Source organism: Heteronotia binoei, chromosome 14, assembly GCF_032191835.1.
Source record: "Heteronotia binoei isolate CCM8104 ecotype False Entrance Well chromosome 14, APGP_CSIRO_Hbin_v1, whole genome shotgun sequence".
NCBI lineage: Eukaryota > Metazoa > Chordata > Lepidosauria > Squamata > Gekkonidae > Heteronotia > Heteronotia binoei.
Genome location: NC_083236.1, coordinates 15,621,507 through 15,636,830, shown reverse-complemented (window position 1 = coordinate 15,636,830; position 15,324 = coordinate 15,621,507). Strand labels below are relative to the sequence as shown.

Sequence of the window (15,324 nt, the reverse complement as noted above, 5' to 3'; positions counted from 1 at the left end):
CAAAACGTATCATTGGACGTTTCCTGAAGCCATCTCAGCCAGTGGAATTGCTATGAAATGTAGTCCAAACTGGGAAAATTTAGTGATTCCATTTACACAGAGCAAGAGAATGATCGTGCAGTAATTAAATATCCTCCAAGTACAAATCAGGAAGGAAATCTGTCATACGGTTATGATGACGAAGCAACTGAAAACATGAAGCTGGACAGATCTTGTTTGCAGTCTCATGATGTAATGTAACAGCCAGTCCACCAATCCTAAACGAGCATCCCTGGAAATATCTCCAATCAAGCATGCTTAGAACAAAAATGTTATGCAGTCCCCCTGCATCAAAGGAGTCATATGGGCTCCAGTAAGATTCCTCCCCCCCCCCAAAAAAAAAATTAAATAGGCTAAGAATTAGAGTTCTATTGCACATAATTTTTCGAATGACAGGGTTCTTGTTCCTACTGAATATTTATGAGCTATCAGAAATTTTGAAATCATATTAAAATAATCGATAAGGATCTCTTTTCCCTTTAACAACAGTTTAGAACGAGCATTACATTTTAGGAACTTTGGTATCTCACAGAGTTTGTATTAAAAAGGACACCTTGTAAACCATTGGTGAGTATCTCAACGTAGCCTTTGCACAATGCACTACCTTATCGGTGTTTCTTCTTTCAAGGGCCCCATCTTCTGCTGTGTCAGACTCCTCTGACTTTCTGAATAAACTGTTTGGTGGTGGGGTTACAGGAGAAAAAGGGGGCCACGTAAACCTGGATGTCTGGAAGCTCCCAGCATAACCCTCTGGCATACCCTCCCAGATTCAACAGATGATAACAGGGATGTCTGTTCTCAAACCAACAAATTATTGAATTGCCAAAGGCCAACACTCTTATCCATGCTCTTTATTATACATCCCCACCAGTTATATTGAGCGGGTAAAGCAGCCATGACACCTTTCTTTAAAAACAAACAAAACCCCTTCAGCGACTACTTTGAGAACCTGGGAGCCCAGCACAGAAATATGTTAAATAATAAGTAAATGTTTATTCTCACAATGGATCTGAGCACGGTTATTACAGAACACCTGCACATTCCATAATCGTTGCTCTCCAGAGAGGTATCCCCTTCTCCCAAATACCATCAAAGATTTAACCTCCAGAGATTCAGGGGAGGGAGCTTAAAACCTCAAGAATAGCAAAACAAAAGCTTTAAATGGTATCCTCCCCCCAGGCAAAAAGCTAAATTAGGACAAAACCAGGACAATTATTTAGCAGGGGCAGAAAGTGGAAAACAAGGACCATCCCTGATAAGTACTAGGGACACTTGAAATGTAAGCTTTGTATCCCAGCTTTATTCTAGGGGAAAGCCACACATGATTTATAGCCGGGGTTGCCAGTTCTGGGTTGGGAAATACCTGAAGATTTTGGGCTTGGAGCTTGGAGAAATTGGGGTTCAGGGAGGGGAGGAACCACAGAAGGGTGCCATGGAGTCTAACCCCCAAAGCAGCCCTTTTCTCCAAGGGAACTGATCTCTATGGTTTGGAGAGCAGGAGCAGAAGTAGGAGGGCTACAGGCCCCGTCTGGATGTTGGCAACCCTATTATAGCATGTCTTCACACTATATCTCCTCTTTAAACACCTCCTGGCTTAATACAGGTTCCAGTCTGCACATTGGCTGTCTTCCAGCAAGCAAGAATACTTTACTTCGTGACATACCTTGCACCCCAGAAATAATATCTAGTGATTTTCTTGTTACTTGATTTAAGAAAGATATTTTACTTGTGTTTCAATTCATACACAAAAAACTGGTAACTAACAGTGGCTTAAAAATATTGACACTACTCCACTTTTCCACAAGCATACAAAAAAGAAAATAATAATAATGGGTTTACATTCAACAGGAAAGCTCAATGACCACGCTAAGTAATAGTTGCATTGACATTCACATACACAAGCACGGAATAAATATTTCAGGATTCTTATAAGAGCATATAGCATACATACAGTACTTGAATTTTACATAATGAGTGTTAGTTGTAAGGTTAGAAATGCATAACTTATAGAGAAATAAAATGAAAAGCCTAGGAGGTCATGTGGGAGAGAGTCACGCCAAGACACCGCACAGAGCTAACAGGTAAGCAGATCCGCTTGTGTGAGAAAAAGGTTAGCTTCAGTTTCCGCTCGGGAAAACTCAGTTGCAAAATGCTGTGTACTCAAAGTGCAGAGTAAGGAATGCAAAAAGAGAAAGAGAAATCATCGTATTTCTGAATGCATGCAAGAGGCAGCCCCACCCAGTGATCTGACAGAATAAAGCTGTGATTGGCAGATATAATACAGATGTTTCAGGCAATTTTTTTTTCTAAAGCACTTCATTAGCAGCAATCGTATTTTCTAATGGCTGTAAATTTACTTCAGTTTGGGTTAAAGGACATCATATTTCTTCTTCATTTACAGTTATATCCCCTTTATAAATAAAGATATCAAATCACAAATAGCATAGATAAGGTTTCTTTCATTTTTTTCTTTTTTCTTTTTTTGGTTTTTTTTTTTCTTTTTCCATCCTCACCTTTTGCATATGTGTTGTGAAAAAGGTCTCTGACCTTTTCAGAGACCTTATGTGCAAAAGAAGGTTAAATAGAGTGGAAACAAGGACATAAAGGAAACATCACAGTCAGTTACATTCCTGAGATGTCAGCCCTTCTTTCCCTTGTTCAACTCTGAGGGCATGTCTACACAGTGGTTCCAAAAGGCATCGGACGTTCCCTGGATGGACATCCAACTCCCTATGGGACACGCATGCCAGGGTCCGTGGGACCAGCGCTGTCTACACAGCTAAATACAAGATGTGAGCAAGGGAAACCCCACCTCCAAAAGTTCTTGTTGGGGTGGGGTGGTGGTTGTTTTTGAGAGAGAGAGAGAGAGAGAGAGAGAAATTGCCCCCACTTTCTGCCTGAGCATTAAAACGCCGAGCCAAGAGCGTGGGCGGTTGCCATGCAGACATTCCCTGAGGGACACCCTTGCTAGGAGAACGAAGGCCTTATTGTGGCGATATGGCCAATGGCTTGGAAGAAGATATACTTCGTGGTATCTGTTAAGAGTTATCTGAGCCTTCTTCTTCTTCTTTTTTTTTTTTTTTACTGGAGTGTGTATATAAAATATATAAAAGCTCCAGCATTCTACACGCTAAGTCTTATGGATTATGAAAAGTCTAATTGCAAACTTTAAGTTGGTTCCCCAGCCCGCATATCATGTTTTACATGCTCTTCTTGTGTCATCTGAATGTGATCTCGCATCACCTAGCCAATAATCAGCACACAAATGTTTCCGGTCAGATACAGGGTGCACAATACCAAAAAATGTTTAAGCTCCCCCACCCCACCCCATAAGTGTTATCAAAGACAGGATCACAGGAACCACAATGCAAAGAGTCCAACCTCTCACTGGCTGTATTGTGAAGAGTCTCCTTTTCGGCGTAGGAGAAAAGAAACTTGTGTCTGCTTTTTAGATTCTGAAAACAAGCCAGAGTGGAGAAAAAGTGTTAACACCAGGCTTAATAAAGCTTTCAAGACAAAACCTGTTAAGCAATCTAGACAGACATTGTGAATTCCCTGCGGATCGTTTTGAAGTCTTGCACATACAGGAAACTGGTTAACAGTAGGAAGAAGTTGGGAGTTGCTACAGAGATCTTCCATCATGATTACAAAAAAATTGGCTAAGTAGATTGTTCCGTATAAACCCCTCTACTGGTCACTGTTGTCAGTGGTGCTGTGGCCCTTTTCTTTTTTCTCCTGAGCCTTGTTGCCCTTCTTCTTTTTCTTCTTTTTCTTGGTCTCCTCCTTCTTGCCAAAGGTTATGAAGTCACTTTTGTCAGTTTGGCTGTTGGGTGGATCCTGACGGATGGAGATGATGGCGGGAGATCCTGGGATAATGAATTTGTCTGGCAACTCACCGGGACCAGGCGGCTTGGGGTTGCCAGGCCCATATTTAAAGGTCCAGCTGTTGCTGTTCACGCCAGCTCCCACTGGGGGGGACACCTCCCCGGCCTCAGGTTCTAGAAAAAAGACAAATAAGAAATTAAAGCTCTGGGACATTAGGCCTGCATCGAGTCAACCAGCAGAGCCAAGGCATATAGACAGCCTGCGACACATGCCCGATCGAGCCATGATGGTGCAGAGATTCCTCCACAAACAGGACCTGTATTCTGCAATATGGAAAGAACCACTGTGTTGCCAAATGCTGCTTCCATGACCCAGGGAAATAAAAGCAGTGGCACTATGAGTGCTAGATCTGACGTGATTTAGAGACCATTTCACAGAAAGAAACGGCTAGGAAAGATTGTACACGTTTTGTGGCAAAGCAGACAGATCTACAGGTTGTTTTACCTAGATGAGCAAGTACCAGATGGACCAATGTTTTATGCTACCAGAACTCACTGGGGAGAGTTTTCCTCTTCCAGTCCTTTCCCCCACACAACACAAGACACTTTCCCCCCCAATCAATTTCTTTCTCTGCTGGCAGAGGAGTAGAAAGGAGTGAAATGCAGGTTCCTTGTCTTTTCTGATGCTCTAGGGGTCCTTTTTTCTAGTACAACACCTCAGGAGCTCCCCTTCCCCCAGTTTACTTCAAGGCTAAGGTTAATTTCTGAGAGTCAGGAGTGCTTTATCAATTCTCTATCCAGAAAGGGGTTTCTGCTTTGCTACTTAATTCCCAAATACTGAGCAGATCAAATGAAATACGTAACTGTTTTGAGAGAGATACCAAATACAATCACCACCACCATTTGGAAAACATCTGTTTTTACGCAGCGTAATAAAAGTTAGTGATTACAGAAGTGTATGTGAGCAGGTAAAATCTTATTTACAGCAAGTGAGCAAAAGATCAAACAGAACTGAGAATGAATGCATTTTTTAATCCCCTATTTACTCCTAATATGGAAAGAACAGGAAGGAAAGGTGACACGGTATAGCCCGATCTTGTCAGATCTTGAAAGCTAAGTGAGGTTGGTACTTGGAAGGGAGACCACCAAGGAAGACTCTGCAGAGGAAAGCCACGGCCAGGCATTTCTGCTTCTCACTTGCAGATTTAGATACCTGCAGATCGGCCCAGATATCTATATAAGTATATACAGCCAGGGCCTTTTTTGTAGAAAAAGCCCAGCAGGAACTCATTTACATATTGGACCACACCCCCTGACATCACCATTGTTTCACACAGAGCTTTTTTGGTAAAAAAAAGTCCAGCAGGGATCATTTGCATATTAGGTCACACTCTCAATGCCAAACCAGCCACAACTCTGTTTCTGCTCAAAAAAAAGCCCTGTATACAGCACAATAATCCTATTCTTTTCTCTCACAAGCCGGGGGTGGGGTGGGTGGGTAGGCTGATTGCAGTCAACCTGAAGTGTCTACTGCCCAGCAATGTTGGATTACCTCATGGATATAAAACTGTACATCTGATCCCAGCCAATCGTTTCCCACAACCATTCTAGGGGCACAATCACAGCCCCTAACCAAACAGCCATATCTTCAAGGGCTCGTTCTTTTGTCTATAGCATGATAATGGTATTGTGCCCCAGCAATACCCTTCAGCCAATCACATTAGCCATACTGGAAAATCTCTGCCTAAGAGATGAAAGTGTCACAATACTTCTAAGTCTACTAAAGTCAGTGGGCTTAGGAAAGGTATAACTCTTTTTAGGATTGCACTAGAAAAAGGGAAATACTCAGAAACTGGTGAGGGGAGCATTTCAGCCTCCCTGGATACTCAATAATAAATTTAAAGGCTGTGGTATGCTTGCTAGAATTTCAAAGGGGTACTCCAGTAAAAAGCTTACGAATTAGAATTTGCAAGCAGATTGATAGTATACTATTAGATTTGGACTCAGTGTGGAAAGGAAATGGTGAGTATCATACAGGAAGTAATTAGATCTCCTCATAGGTGTATGAACGACGATACTTAGCTGCATCTTACATTGCTAATTTATGCGTCACTGGGAACAGTTCATATCCACTCATTTCCTCATCTGTGTTCTGCCACGTGTCTGTGTCCTGGGAAACTGGCCCTCTGACCTCCCCTTGTAATAACTCCCCCAAGCACTTCTGCCGCAGAGACTAAATGTGTTATTTATTGTCTTTAAGGTGTCAGAAGATTCTTTGCTGCTTTCACTGCAACAGACTAACATGGCAACCCCTCTGGAACAAAGCCCTCTAAAAGCATTACACTGCTGGAGATGTAGGGGGGCACATTAGTGGGTATTCCTACAGGATCGAACGGCCCTGCAGCAAAAGGATGCACGTGGCCCTGTGGGACTGGCAATGCCACAGGATCCACTTTGCCCACACCTGGCCTGAAAGCTTCCGTGATGATCAGCCTCAAACAAAAATAAACACCAACAATCTTTTCAGAACTAATATATTATAAATCACACTTAAGGCAAAGTCAATGCAATTACTCATACAAAACAGAACATCGCAAGAAATCCATCGGAAGTTAAGTCCAGTCTTAAAGCAGTCAATTGCCGTTTTCTTGCCTGTCACCGTGATTCTCTTGTGTGGTTGCTCACACCTGGACTGAGGCAATGGTGGGCACTAGTGTAGCTTCACAAATCTCAGCTTGCCCCAGGCAGCCAGGGATGGCCCACTGGAGCAGTGTTCCACTCAGAACCTCCCTGACTGGGTGGCATCATCATGCTGAGGACGTCACATGAGGACGCTCTGATATTTGAGCAAACTCTATGGTTTTGAGGGCGAAAGCTCCAGAGTTTTGCCTAGATACCAGAGCATCCCCATACAACATCCCTGTCTACCCCTGGAACGCCCCCCAAATCCCCCTGCCAGATGGGCACGGGGACCTGGCAACCCTACTCCTGCAACATCAGCCCCTCCCTACACCAGAAGTGTCTTGAACAGAAATGGACAGTGTGGTACAGTGATCAGAGTGCTGGTGCAGGATCCAGGAGACCAAGGTTTGAATCCTCACTGGTGTCATGGAAGCTTGCTGGGTGACCTCAGGCCTCTCATCATGCACTCTAAACCCAGCCTGCCTCACAAGGTTGTTGTGAGGATAAAATGAAGGAGAGGAGAATGACATATGCTGCTCTGGGTCCCCCACTAGGGAGAAAAACAGGGGATAAATGAAGTAGACAATACTGACTTTGATGGACTGAGGGTCTGATTCAGTATAAGGCAGCTTCATATGTTCATATGTTCAAATCCAGTTCAACATCACCTCCCAACTCCTTTGTGTTGAGTTGAGTGGTGTGAGGATGAGGCCCAGAGGAAATCTGTCAAGGGGCTGCTGAGGAGTCTTGCAGTCAGTTTGGTGAAGCGGTTAGTATGTTCAACTAGGATCTGGGAGATCCAGGTTTAAATCCCCATTCCATCCTGGAAGCTTGCTGGGTGACCTTGGACCAGTGACTATCTCTCAGCCTCACCTACCTGTGGTTTTGAGGATAAAATGGAAGAGGGGAGAATGACATGATCGGTCACTTTGGATCCCCACTGGGGAGAAAGGCAGAGTGTGTTTATCTAAAAGAATAAATGAACGGGACATTTCTGGCCACTGAAAAGATATCTGAAATATGTATCTGTGAGCTGTAAATCTGTACATTTCTCAAATAAAAATACAAGATTGTCCTAGAGTTATTTTATTTGGGAACAGAATAACATTTGTCAACCATTTTAATTGGACTAATATATTGCTTTTGCATTGCATTATTTGTAGCCGAAAATTTGCCTTTCCCTTGCCAATGCCTGCAGATGTTCCAGAAATTATGTTTAACACCCAGAGCACCGTCATGTATCTTCAGCCCTCACTTTAGCTTAATTAAATATTTTTGTCTCAGGATTGTGTCTGTATCCATTATCCCTTTTACTTCCTTGAAATAAATTACACAGCTGAACACTGTGTGTCTTGACTTCATACAAATCATGAATCAATCCTCTTTTACTGAAAGGGAAACGGTTCTGTTCTGAATATCAAATTAACCACATTTGACAGATAATAGTGAATTTCTCCACAACCTCAGTAATGGATCCCGAAAGCCTGACCTAGATGCAAAGTTCTTTTGTTCCTGTACTTGACAGGATCTGGATGGAACAGTAAGCAAGAAGGCAACAGACAGAACATTTGGGCCACTCTTGCCAGGGTTGGAAGCCTCAAAGTGAGCCCTGGAGCTGTTCTGGAATTACAAGTGAGCTCCAGAAATCAGTTGCCCTGAAGAAAATGGCAGCTTTGGAGGGCAGAGAAATTAGGGATGTCACCTCCTGGTGGGGCGTGGGGACCCCCTGGAATTACAGCTCATCAGACAAAAGAGTTCAGTTCCCCTGAAGAAAGCTGATGCTTTGGCAAGGGTGGCCAACGGTAGCTCTCCAGATGTTTTTTGCCTACAACTCCCATCAGCCCCAGCCAGCATAGCCAATGGCTGCGGTTGATCGGAGTTGTAGGCAAAAAAACATCTGGAGAGCTACTGTTGGCCACTTCTGCTCTGTGGCATTGTACTCTGCTGAGGTCCTTTCCACCCCAGGCTCCATCACCAAATTTCCAGGTGTTCCCCAACCTGAATCTGGCAACCCTACCCCCTATCCCCCCACAAGCAGCCAGGGGAACCTGGCAAACCTAGGCAAAACTGGTTATCACCTATAAAGCAACTTAAGGCTACAGGCTGGGTGGGGATTTAGAGAGAGATGACACTGTTGTTGCCTGGTCTCCTCCTATGGGCTTTCAGAGTCAATTTGTTCCCTTAACTCTGAGAAAAACCTGAAGAGAATTTGGAGAGTTTCTTTAGGTAGACTAGAACACAACTCAAGAGCAGCCACTTATATAAGCAGGACCAAAATTTGGTATAACGTACAGAACACATGCATACAGAAACCACAAGTGATATAAGGTTGGAGAAAGAAGTGGGTGAAGTGATATGAGGTAAGAGAGTTAAGTTTGAAATTTGTATTTTGGAGGACAGAAGTGACCTCACAGGAAGGAGAGAAGTTGGAGAGCCAACCTTCAGCCTGGATCCACCATCACAAGATGTGACATCAGAGCCCCACTGAGCACACTCACCTCTCCAAATTCCACCCTCCCCATGCACCGCCTCCCAATCAAGAATTGGCGAAGGGACAGTGGCTCAGCGGTAGAGCATCTCCTTGGTAAGCAGAAGGTCCCAGGTTCAATTCCTGGCATCTCCAACTAAAAAGTGTCCAGGCAAGTAGGCGTGAAAAACCTCAGCTTGGGACCCAGGAGACCCAGCTCAGCACGACGTAGAACAATTGGGAAAACCCAAACTGGGAAAATCCAGTTTTGTTTATACAATTTACCCTCTGCCACCGATTTCCATTCACCATTGTTACCTAGTCAGAGGGAAGCAGGAAAATAACTCCATGCATGAAAGCTGGCAATGACTGACAAACAGCTCCTGAGCATGTTTGCCCCCAGCATATAGTAGGGTTACATTATAGGAATTATAGACACACTCATAATTGACCATATTACTTGGGCTAGAAGGGGGGGGGGCATCAAAAGCCTAGCAGCAACTGTCGGTATGTAGTCTTTCCAGTGTAATTATTTTTACAGTGAAACACAAGAAAGAGGAACAGGGCACTCCCAATAACTACTGTGGTCCCTCTACACAGTAACTGCATTGTACTAAGCTGTGTGATGCTTCAGTCTGACCTTAGACCTTAGAGCTGCCCTGAGCCCGCTTCGGTGGGGTAGGGCGGGATATAAATCGAATGAAATAAGTAAAGAATGAATAAAATAAAATAAATAAATAATCTGCTGTGAGTGGAAAAGGCTCTCCAGGATCACAGGCTAAGGTCTTTAATTGGGAGCACTGGAAACAAAGCCCCTTCTCTCAGCTAATTCTGAAACATTTCAGAATGGGCATGACCTGCAGAAATAATCACTATGCATTGTATTTCCTTCACTGTTTTCAATAAAAGATTTTAAAATTTCTTTGTGTATTCCTTTTTTCTAGAGAAGTTATTTGGCTTTTGCTGAGCTCAGAGATTTGTTGAGGATCTGTTGTTGTTAATTGCACTTGATTAGTTATCCTGGTTTACATGGGGCTCTAGATAATGTACAACATGTAGGAACATTCTGATAATTCCTTTATTTAAAATAACACTTGAGATACTGTAAAGTTCAATCTGAAATAAAAGTTTTATTTAACAGGCACATCTGGGTTAGGGATAGGCAGGGGATGAGAAAGCTGAGTTAAATTTTATTGTATTTACAGGTTACTATAATATTTTCAATAGCCTACAGAGCAGAGGTTTATTAAGTTGAGGTTTATTTGTTGAGGTTCTTAACAGTGAGAAATTTCCTTGTTGTAGAGATTTCTTTGCAGCAAAAATGTGTCTTCATAAAGATTCATGTCACTAACATTGGGTGTTTTCGCACAGGGCTTACGCCGGAGCGACGTCCCTCTTCACCGCGCAGTGTCTGCACGGATTTCGCACCAACTGCTCCGCAGAACCCGGGAGAGCCGCGTAGTGCCGCGGCTTTTGCGTCGCAAATGTAAACCGCCAAAAACCAACTTTACATTTGTGATGCAAAAGCTGCGGCTCTTCGCGGCTCTTCCGGGTTCTGTGGAGCAGTTGGTGCGAAATCCACGCAGACGCTGCGTGGTGAAGAGGGACGTCGCTCCGGGGTAAGCCCTGTGCGAAAACGCCCTTAGTCTCTTGGAGGCTCCAACTTTCTTCCTGCACTTATCTCCCTCCCTGTGAGATGGAAATAATCTCCATTTCCTAGAAGCAATATTCCTTTTCTATTTGGGTAGCGTGGCAGTTTCAACCAACTGACCAATCTCTTTTGCCAGATCTGATCCTCAGTTCTTAACACTGTGAATAAACAGTTTTCAACCTTGGCTGATGCTTCGACTAAAGTTCCTGTTTTAAACTTTTCCTCAGATTCTGATAGTATTCAATAAAGGCAAGGAGTTGTGTCCCATCACTTTACAAGTGGCTTTGTCTGCTTTCCTCTGACACACCAACTCTAACTGTCTGGCTACTGACTCACCAGTGACAACAGCCCCAAAAGACCCTTTTCCGCAGCACTCAGCTGCTCTTAAAGTTCTCCTCAGCTGGCACTGACCAATCAGAGAGGGGGAGGAGAGCATGCAGGCAGCAGCCTGTCAATCAAAATCTGCATTACAGTGATGTGCTCACTCTTTACCTCCAAGGTCTCTGATATAGCTGCACTAGGGAACCTGTTTTATGTGCAGTTCATCATCCCAGGCTAGCCTGATCTCATCAGATCTTGAAAGCTAAGCAGAGTTGGCCCTGGTTAGTATTTGAATGGAAGACCACCAAGGAATACCAGGGTTGCCATGCAGACGTGGGCAATGCAAACCACCTCTGAACATCTCTTTTCCTTGAAAACCCCACCAGGGGTTGTCTTATGTCAGCTATGACTTGACGACGAGGAAAAAACCTAGGCAGGCCTAACTGCAGACTGTTTTGCTTACGTGCTGAACTCTACCTTCAAAAATACTGAAAATATCTGGTCCTAATCATAACTCTTCTGCTCAGTAAAGACAGAATTCCCAAAATATGTTTAATATTTCTGGTCAGGTAGCCTACATTTCATAGCGGGTTCAGCAAAGTGCCAGGGTTCAGAGGCAACCTACTCGGCAATCATCCATGGCCATTCTAGAGGTTGAACTGGATCTACAGAAAAAGGTGATGGAGGAGGCTGCGTGTGTGAGGAATAACAACTACCTGAAGAAAATTAGCACAGTAGGGTAAGCTGTGTTCATTTTCTGTTTGCAAAGACAAGAGAACGGAGTGCTCCAGCAAGTGATGAGGCAGACCTGAATAATTATGGTGGGTTATATTTGCCAACAGGAGCAATGTCTTTTTGCTTCTTTGTCCCAGCAGCTTTGGGATCAAGTTCAGATCCAAGTAGGGTTGCCAACTCTAGGTTGGGGTATTCCTGGAGTCTCAAGGCTGGAAATTTTGGAGATGAAGCCTGGGGATGGCGCAGAAGGGACCTCAGTAGGGTGTAATGGCATCATGTCCACTCTCCAAAGCAGCCATTTCCCCCAGGGCAACTGATTTTGGTCATCTGGAAATAAACTTTAATAGTGGAAGATCCCCAGGTGCCACCTGGAGGTTGGCAACCCTACAATGCAAGTCTGTAACACATCCAATATTAAGACTTCCACAAACTGCAGACTAGGGGCATTTCAATGACTTTCCCTGCAACTTTTTTTTAGCGTTCTGAACTTCCAGAGGGTCAATGAAGTATTCTAGTAGACTTGCTGGTGTTTTTGGATTTGTACAGGAAGAATGGTCTCACCTCTCTGGTTCAAGTCAGTCTTACTACCAAAGCAATCTAGCACTTTGTTCGTCAATATGACTGTTGGCCTCAGCTCCACCTAATCGCCGCTCTTTTCAGAATCTGGAGTAAGGCTGCCAACTCCAGGCTGAGAAATTCCAAGAGCTTTGGGTTCCAGCCTGGGGCGGATGGATTCAGGGGTGGATGCCAACCACAGAGCCCACCCTCCAAAACAGCCATTTTCTTTAGGGCAGGGGTGGCGAAACTCCATCCCGAGGGCCGTATATGGCCCTTGAGGTAATTTGGTGTGGCCCTCGGGGACTGCTGGACCGAATGGAGCCATGTGGCCAGTGAGGACCGTGGGGTCCAGCTGCACTGTGCAGCAGCCTCCCCAGGGCCAGGCAGGGATCACAGGGCCCAGATGTACTGTGCGGCAGCCTCCCTGGGGCCTGGCTGGCCGGCCAGAATTGCTGCAGGGCCTGGAAAAGTTACTGTCACAGTTCAGTTTGCACTTGATTATCCCAGATGGTGTGGCCTAATATGCTAATGAGTGTGTGGCCTAATATGCTAACATTAGGGGATGTGGTCTAATATGCTACTGAGTCCCTGCTGGGCTTTTTCTCCAAAAAAGCAGAAAAAAGGTTCCCCAGCCCTGCTCTAGGGGAACTGATCTATCATAGATTGACGATCAATTGCAAATCCAGGACATCTCCAGGCCTTCCCTGGAGGTTAGCAACTCTAGCAGTAGTAGTAAGCAAGGGGACTTGTGTAATGAAGGAAGAGATGCCTGCTTCTTTATCTTCCCCTTCCTCCTTTGTGCTTTCTTCACATTAACAGCACCAAGCCCAATGTGAACCAGCTGCATGGTGTGGAGGGACACGGAATGCCTAACTGGAGTGGCTCAAGGTTGCTATGCCAAAGCCTGGTTCCCTTGGGAACACCCGATTCAGTTGCATCAGGAAAAAGGCATCCACAGGAAGGGATGTTAGTTGCTCCCCTCTGCATGGGGATGGCTCAAGTATGACCACTGCCCTTTACATCCATTAATCAATGGTGTCAAATTATAGAAGAATCCAATTATGATCAAATTAGAGGGGGCAAACTGAGAGAACATTACATACCAAATAATGAATTTTAACCTTGGATTTATTCAGAGTCAAATGTGCACCATGCAGCTTCACACAGATCAGGTGCAAAGTTTTATTTCAACAAGAAAGTATTTGCAACTTACATTGTTCTCTCTCTAGTTCTAAAAGGTAAAATATTTTATTACTGGAAAATGTGCAAAAAGCATAAACCCTGCGAAACTTAGTTTACACCCTGTGACTGAGGAGTACAATTCTGGGTTTGGGACGGTCCTATTCACTTTCACGGGGCTTGTTGCGCAGGGGAAATCCTGCAGGGATCCTGCCCCCAAATCTTTTTTGTTTGTTTTTTGCACAAGTTTCTGGCTTTTGCTGCTCTGTTATACTATCTGCTTCTAATGATAAGTCTCTCTTGTCCAGAGATCAAAATTTGTTAACTCATTCAGCTGTAGAAGTAGATTTGTTTGCTTGTAAGATGGGTTGCCATATTTTGAAAAGGGAAAAAATTGCGTTATTTCCTGACTGACTACTTCACACAAATGATCACTATGACAAATCTCATTTTAAATACCTCTACTAGTTAAGCTGTGATCATTGCTAACCTTCTGCCCCCCCCCAAAAAAGGACATTTTCTTCAATTTTTTAAAAAGAGCCCTAAAAAGGACGACATAAAAAAGAAGAGGACATGTCCCCTAAAAAGAGGACATCTGGTAACCCTGTTGTAATTCATTCTGAATGAAATGTAAGTGGAACAAAGCCGACGAGACAGAGTGACAGGTGAAAACAGCCCAGAATTGAGATGTCTGTACAGGCAGACAAGATGGCTGCTTGCTGAAGACAACGTGGTGTCACTCCTTGCTCCAGTCCAACCACAACAGAGAGGGAGAGATTTTTCTCCATCCCCCCCCCTTTTTTTTAAAGCTGGGGGGAAGGGCGCCTGGATATTTTTATAGTCCCTCTTCTTCCACTCACAATCTGGCATTCCCAGGAGCAGGTGGGGCTCACTCTACATAATGAAAGCTATCTTGTGTGTGCCTCTGCTGCCTCACCCCCCCCCCCCACCCTTTGCCATTAGAAAGAAAGCCTTCCCATGCAAGATCATTACAAGGAGACAGAGAGTGTGCGTCAAAGGCTTTGCTGCGTCTCTCCCTTCTCTGCGTGTGCATTTGGATCCAGTGGCACATTCGAGTCAGAAAGCAACTTGTGCTGGATAGCCCCGCCTCTTCCCATTCATCTTTTACTTTCCTTCTTCTGGATGGAGTGTGACATTTCACGCACGGGAGCCATCCGTCAGACCAGAGGCTTCCTACCTTGCTACAGATGCTAATTTTGTGCCCCCAAGCACTTCCACCCTTGCTCTAATCAAGCGGATGACAATATGCAAGGTACCTTTGTATCTTTTACAATATCCCTTCCATCTTCTGACTAGAATAAAAGGACTCAGAGATTGCCGATTTTACTCACGTCTAAAGAAGGGAGCTTTGATTCTTGAAAGCTTATACCCCCCTGAACCTCTTGCTGGTTGGTCTCTAAGGTGCTCTTGGATTCCAGTTTAACTGGCTTAACTACTGTTATTGCATTCAGAGGGAAATTTCTTCAGCCCCCAGAACCCCCAGTAGAAATAAACACACTGAGTATAATTAGGAGTATCCCACTCATCACTCCAAGGGCCAGTGTAAAATAACCATCAATCATTAAAAATGACTGCCTTTAAAACGTGTTTGAGAGAGGGAGGCAAGAAACAGCAGGGAAAGCCAGCCATTAACCTGATTTCTCCCGCTTTCCTGTTTGCTCGTCTACTGCTGGCTGGGATGATAAATATTCACTGCCACACAGGAATCCTGCACTCTGCCTACTAATTGTGGAACAGCTCTCAGAGTTCAAACATTGTGTGTTTGCTGAGAAACAAATGGGGGGGAGCACAATGCACACACATGAAATGCTCTGATCTTCTCAGTGCCTTTTCTGCATTGAGATAGC

The 15,324-nt window shown here is 44.3% G+C and overlaps 1 protein-coding gene across 10 annotated transcripts in view; it reads right to left on the bottom strand.

Moving 5' to 3' along the window:
• Positions 1-1,742: 1,742 nt before the first annotated feature.
• Positions 1,743-15,324, bottom strand: part of LOC132582139 (protocadherin alpha-C2-like) — a 341,397-nt gene continuing 327,815 nt past the window's right edge. For 9 of the 10 annotated variants that reach the window (XM_060253603.1, XM_060253611.1, XM_060253612.1 and 6 more), the window contains one exon: positions 1,743-4,037. In XM_060253603.1, coding sequence (XP_060109586.1) covers positions 3,727-4,037 — 311 coding nt within the window. In that variant the 3' untranslated portion in view covers positions 1,743-3,726. The remainder of the gene's footprint in view (positions 4,038-15,324) is intronic. The other variant, XM_060253604.1, reaches the window with a different exon arrangement.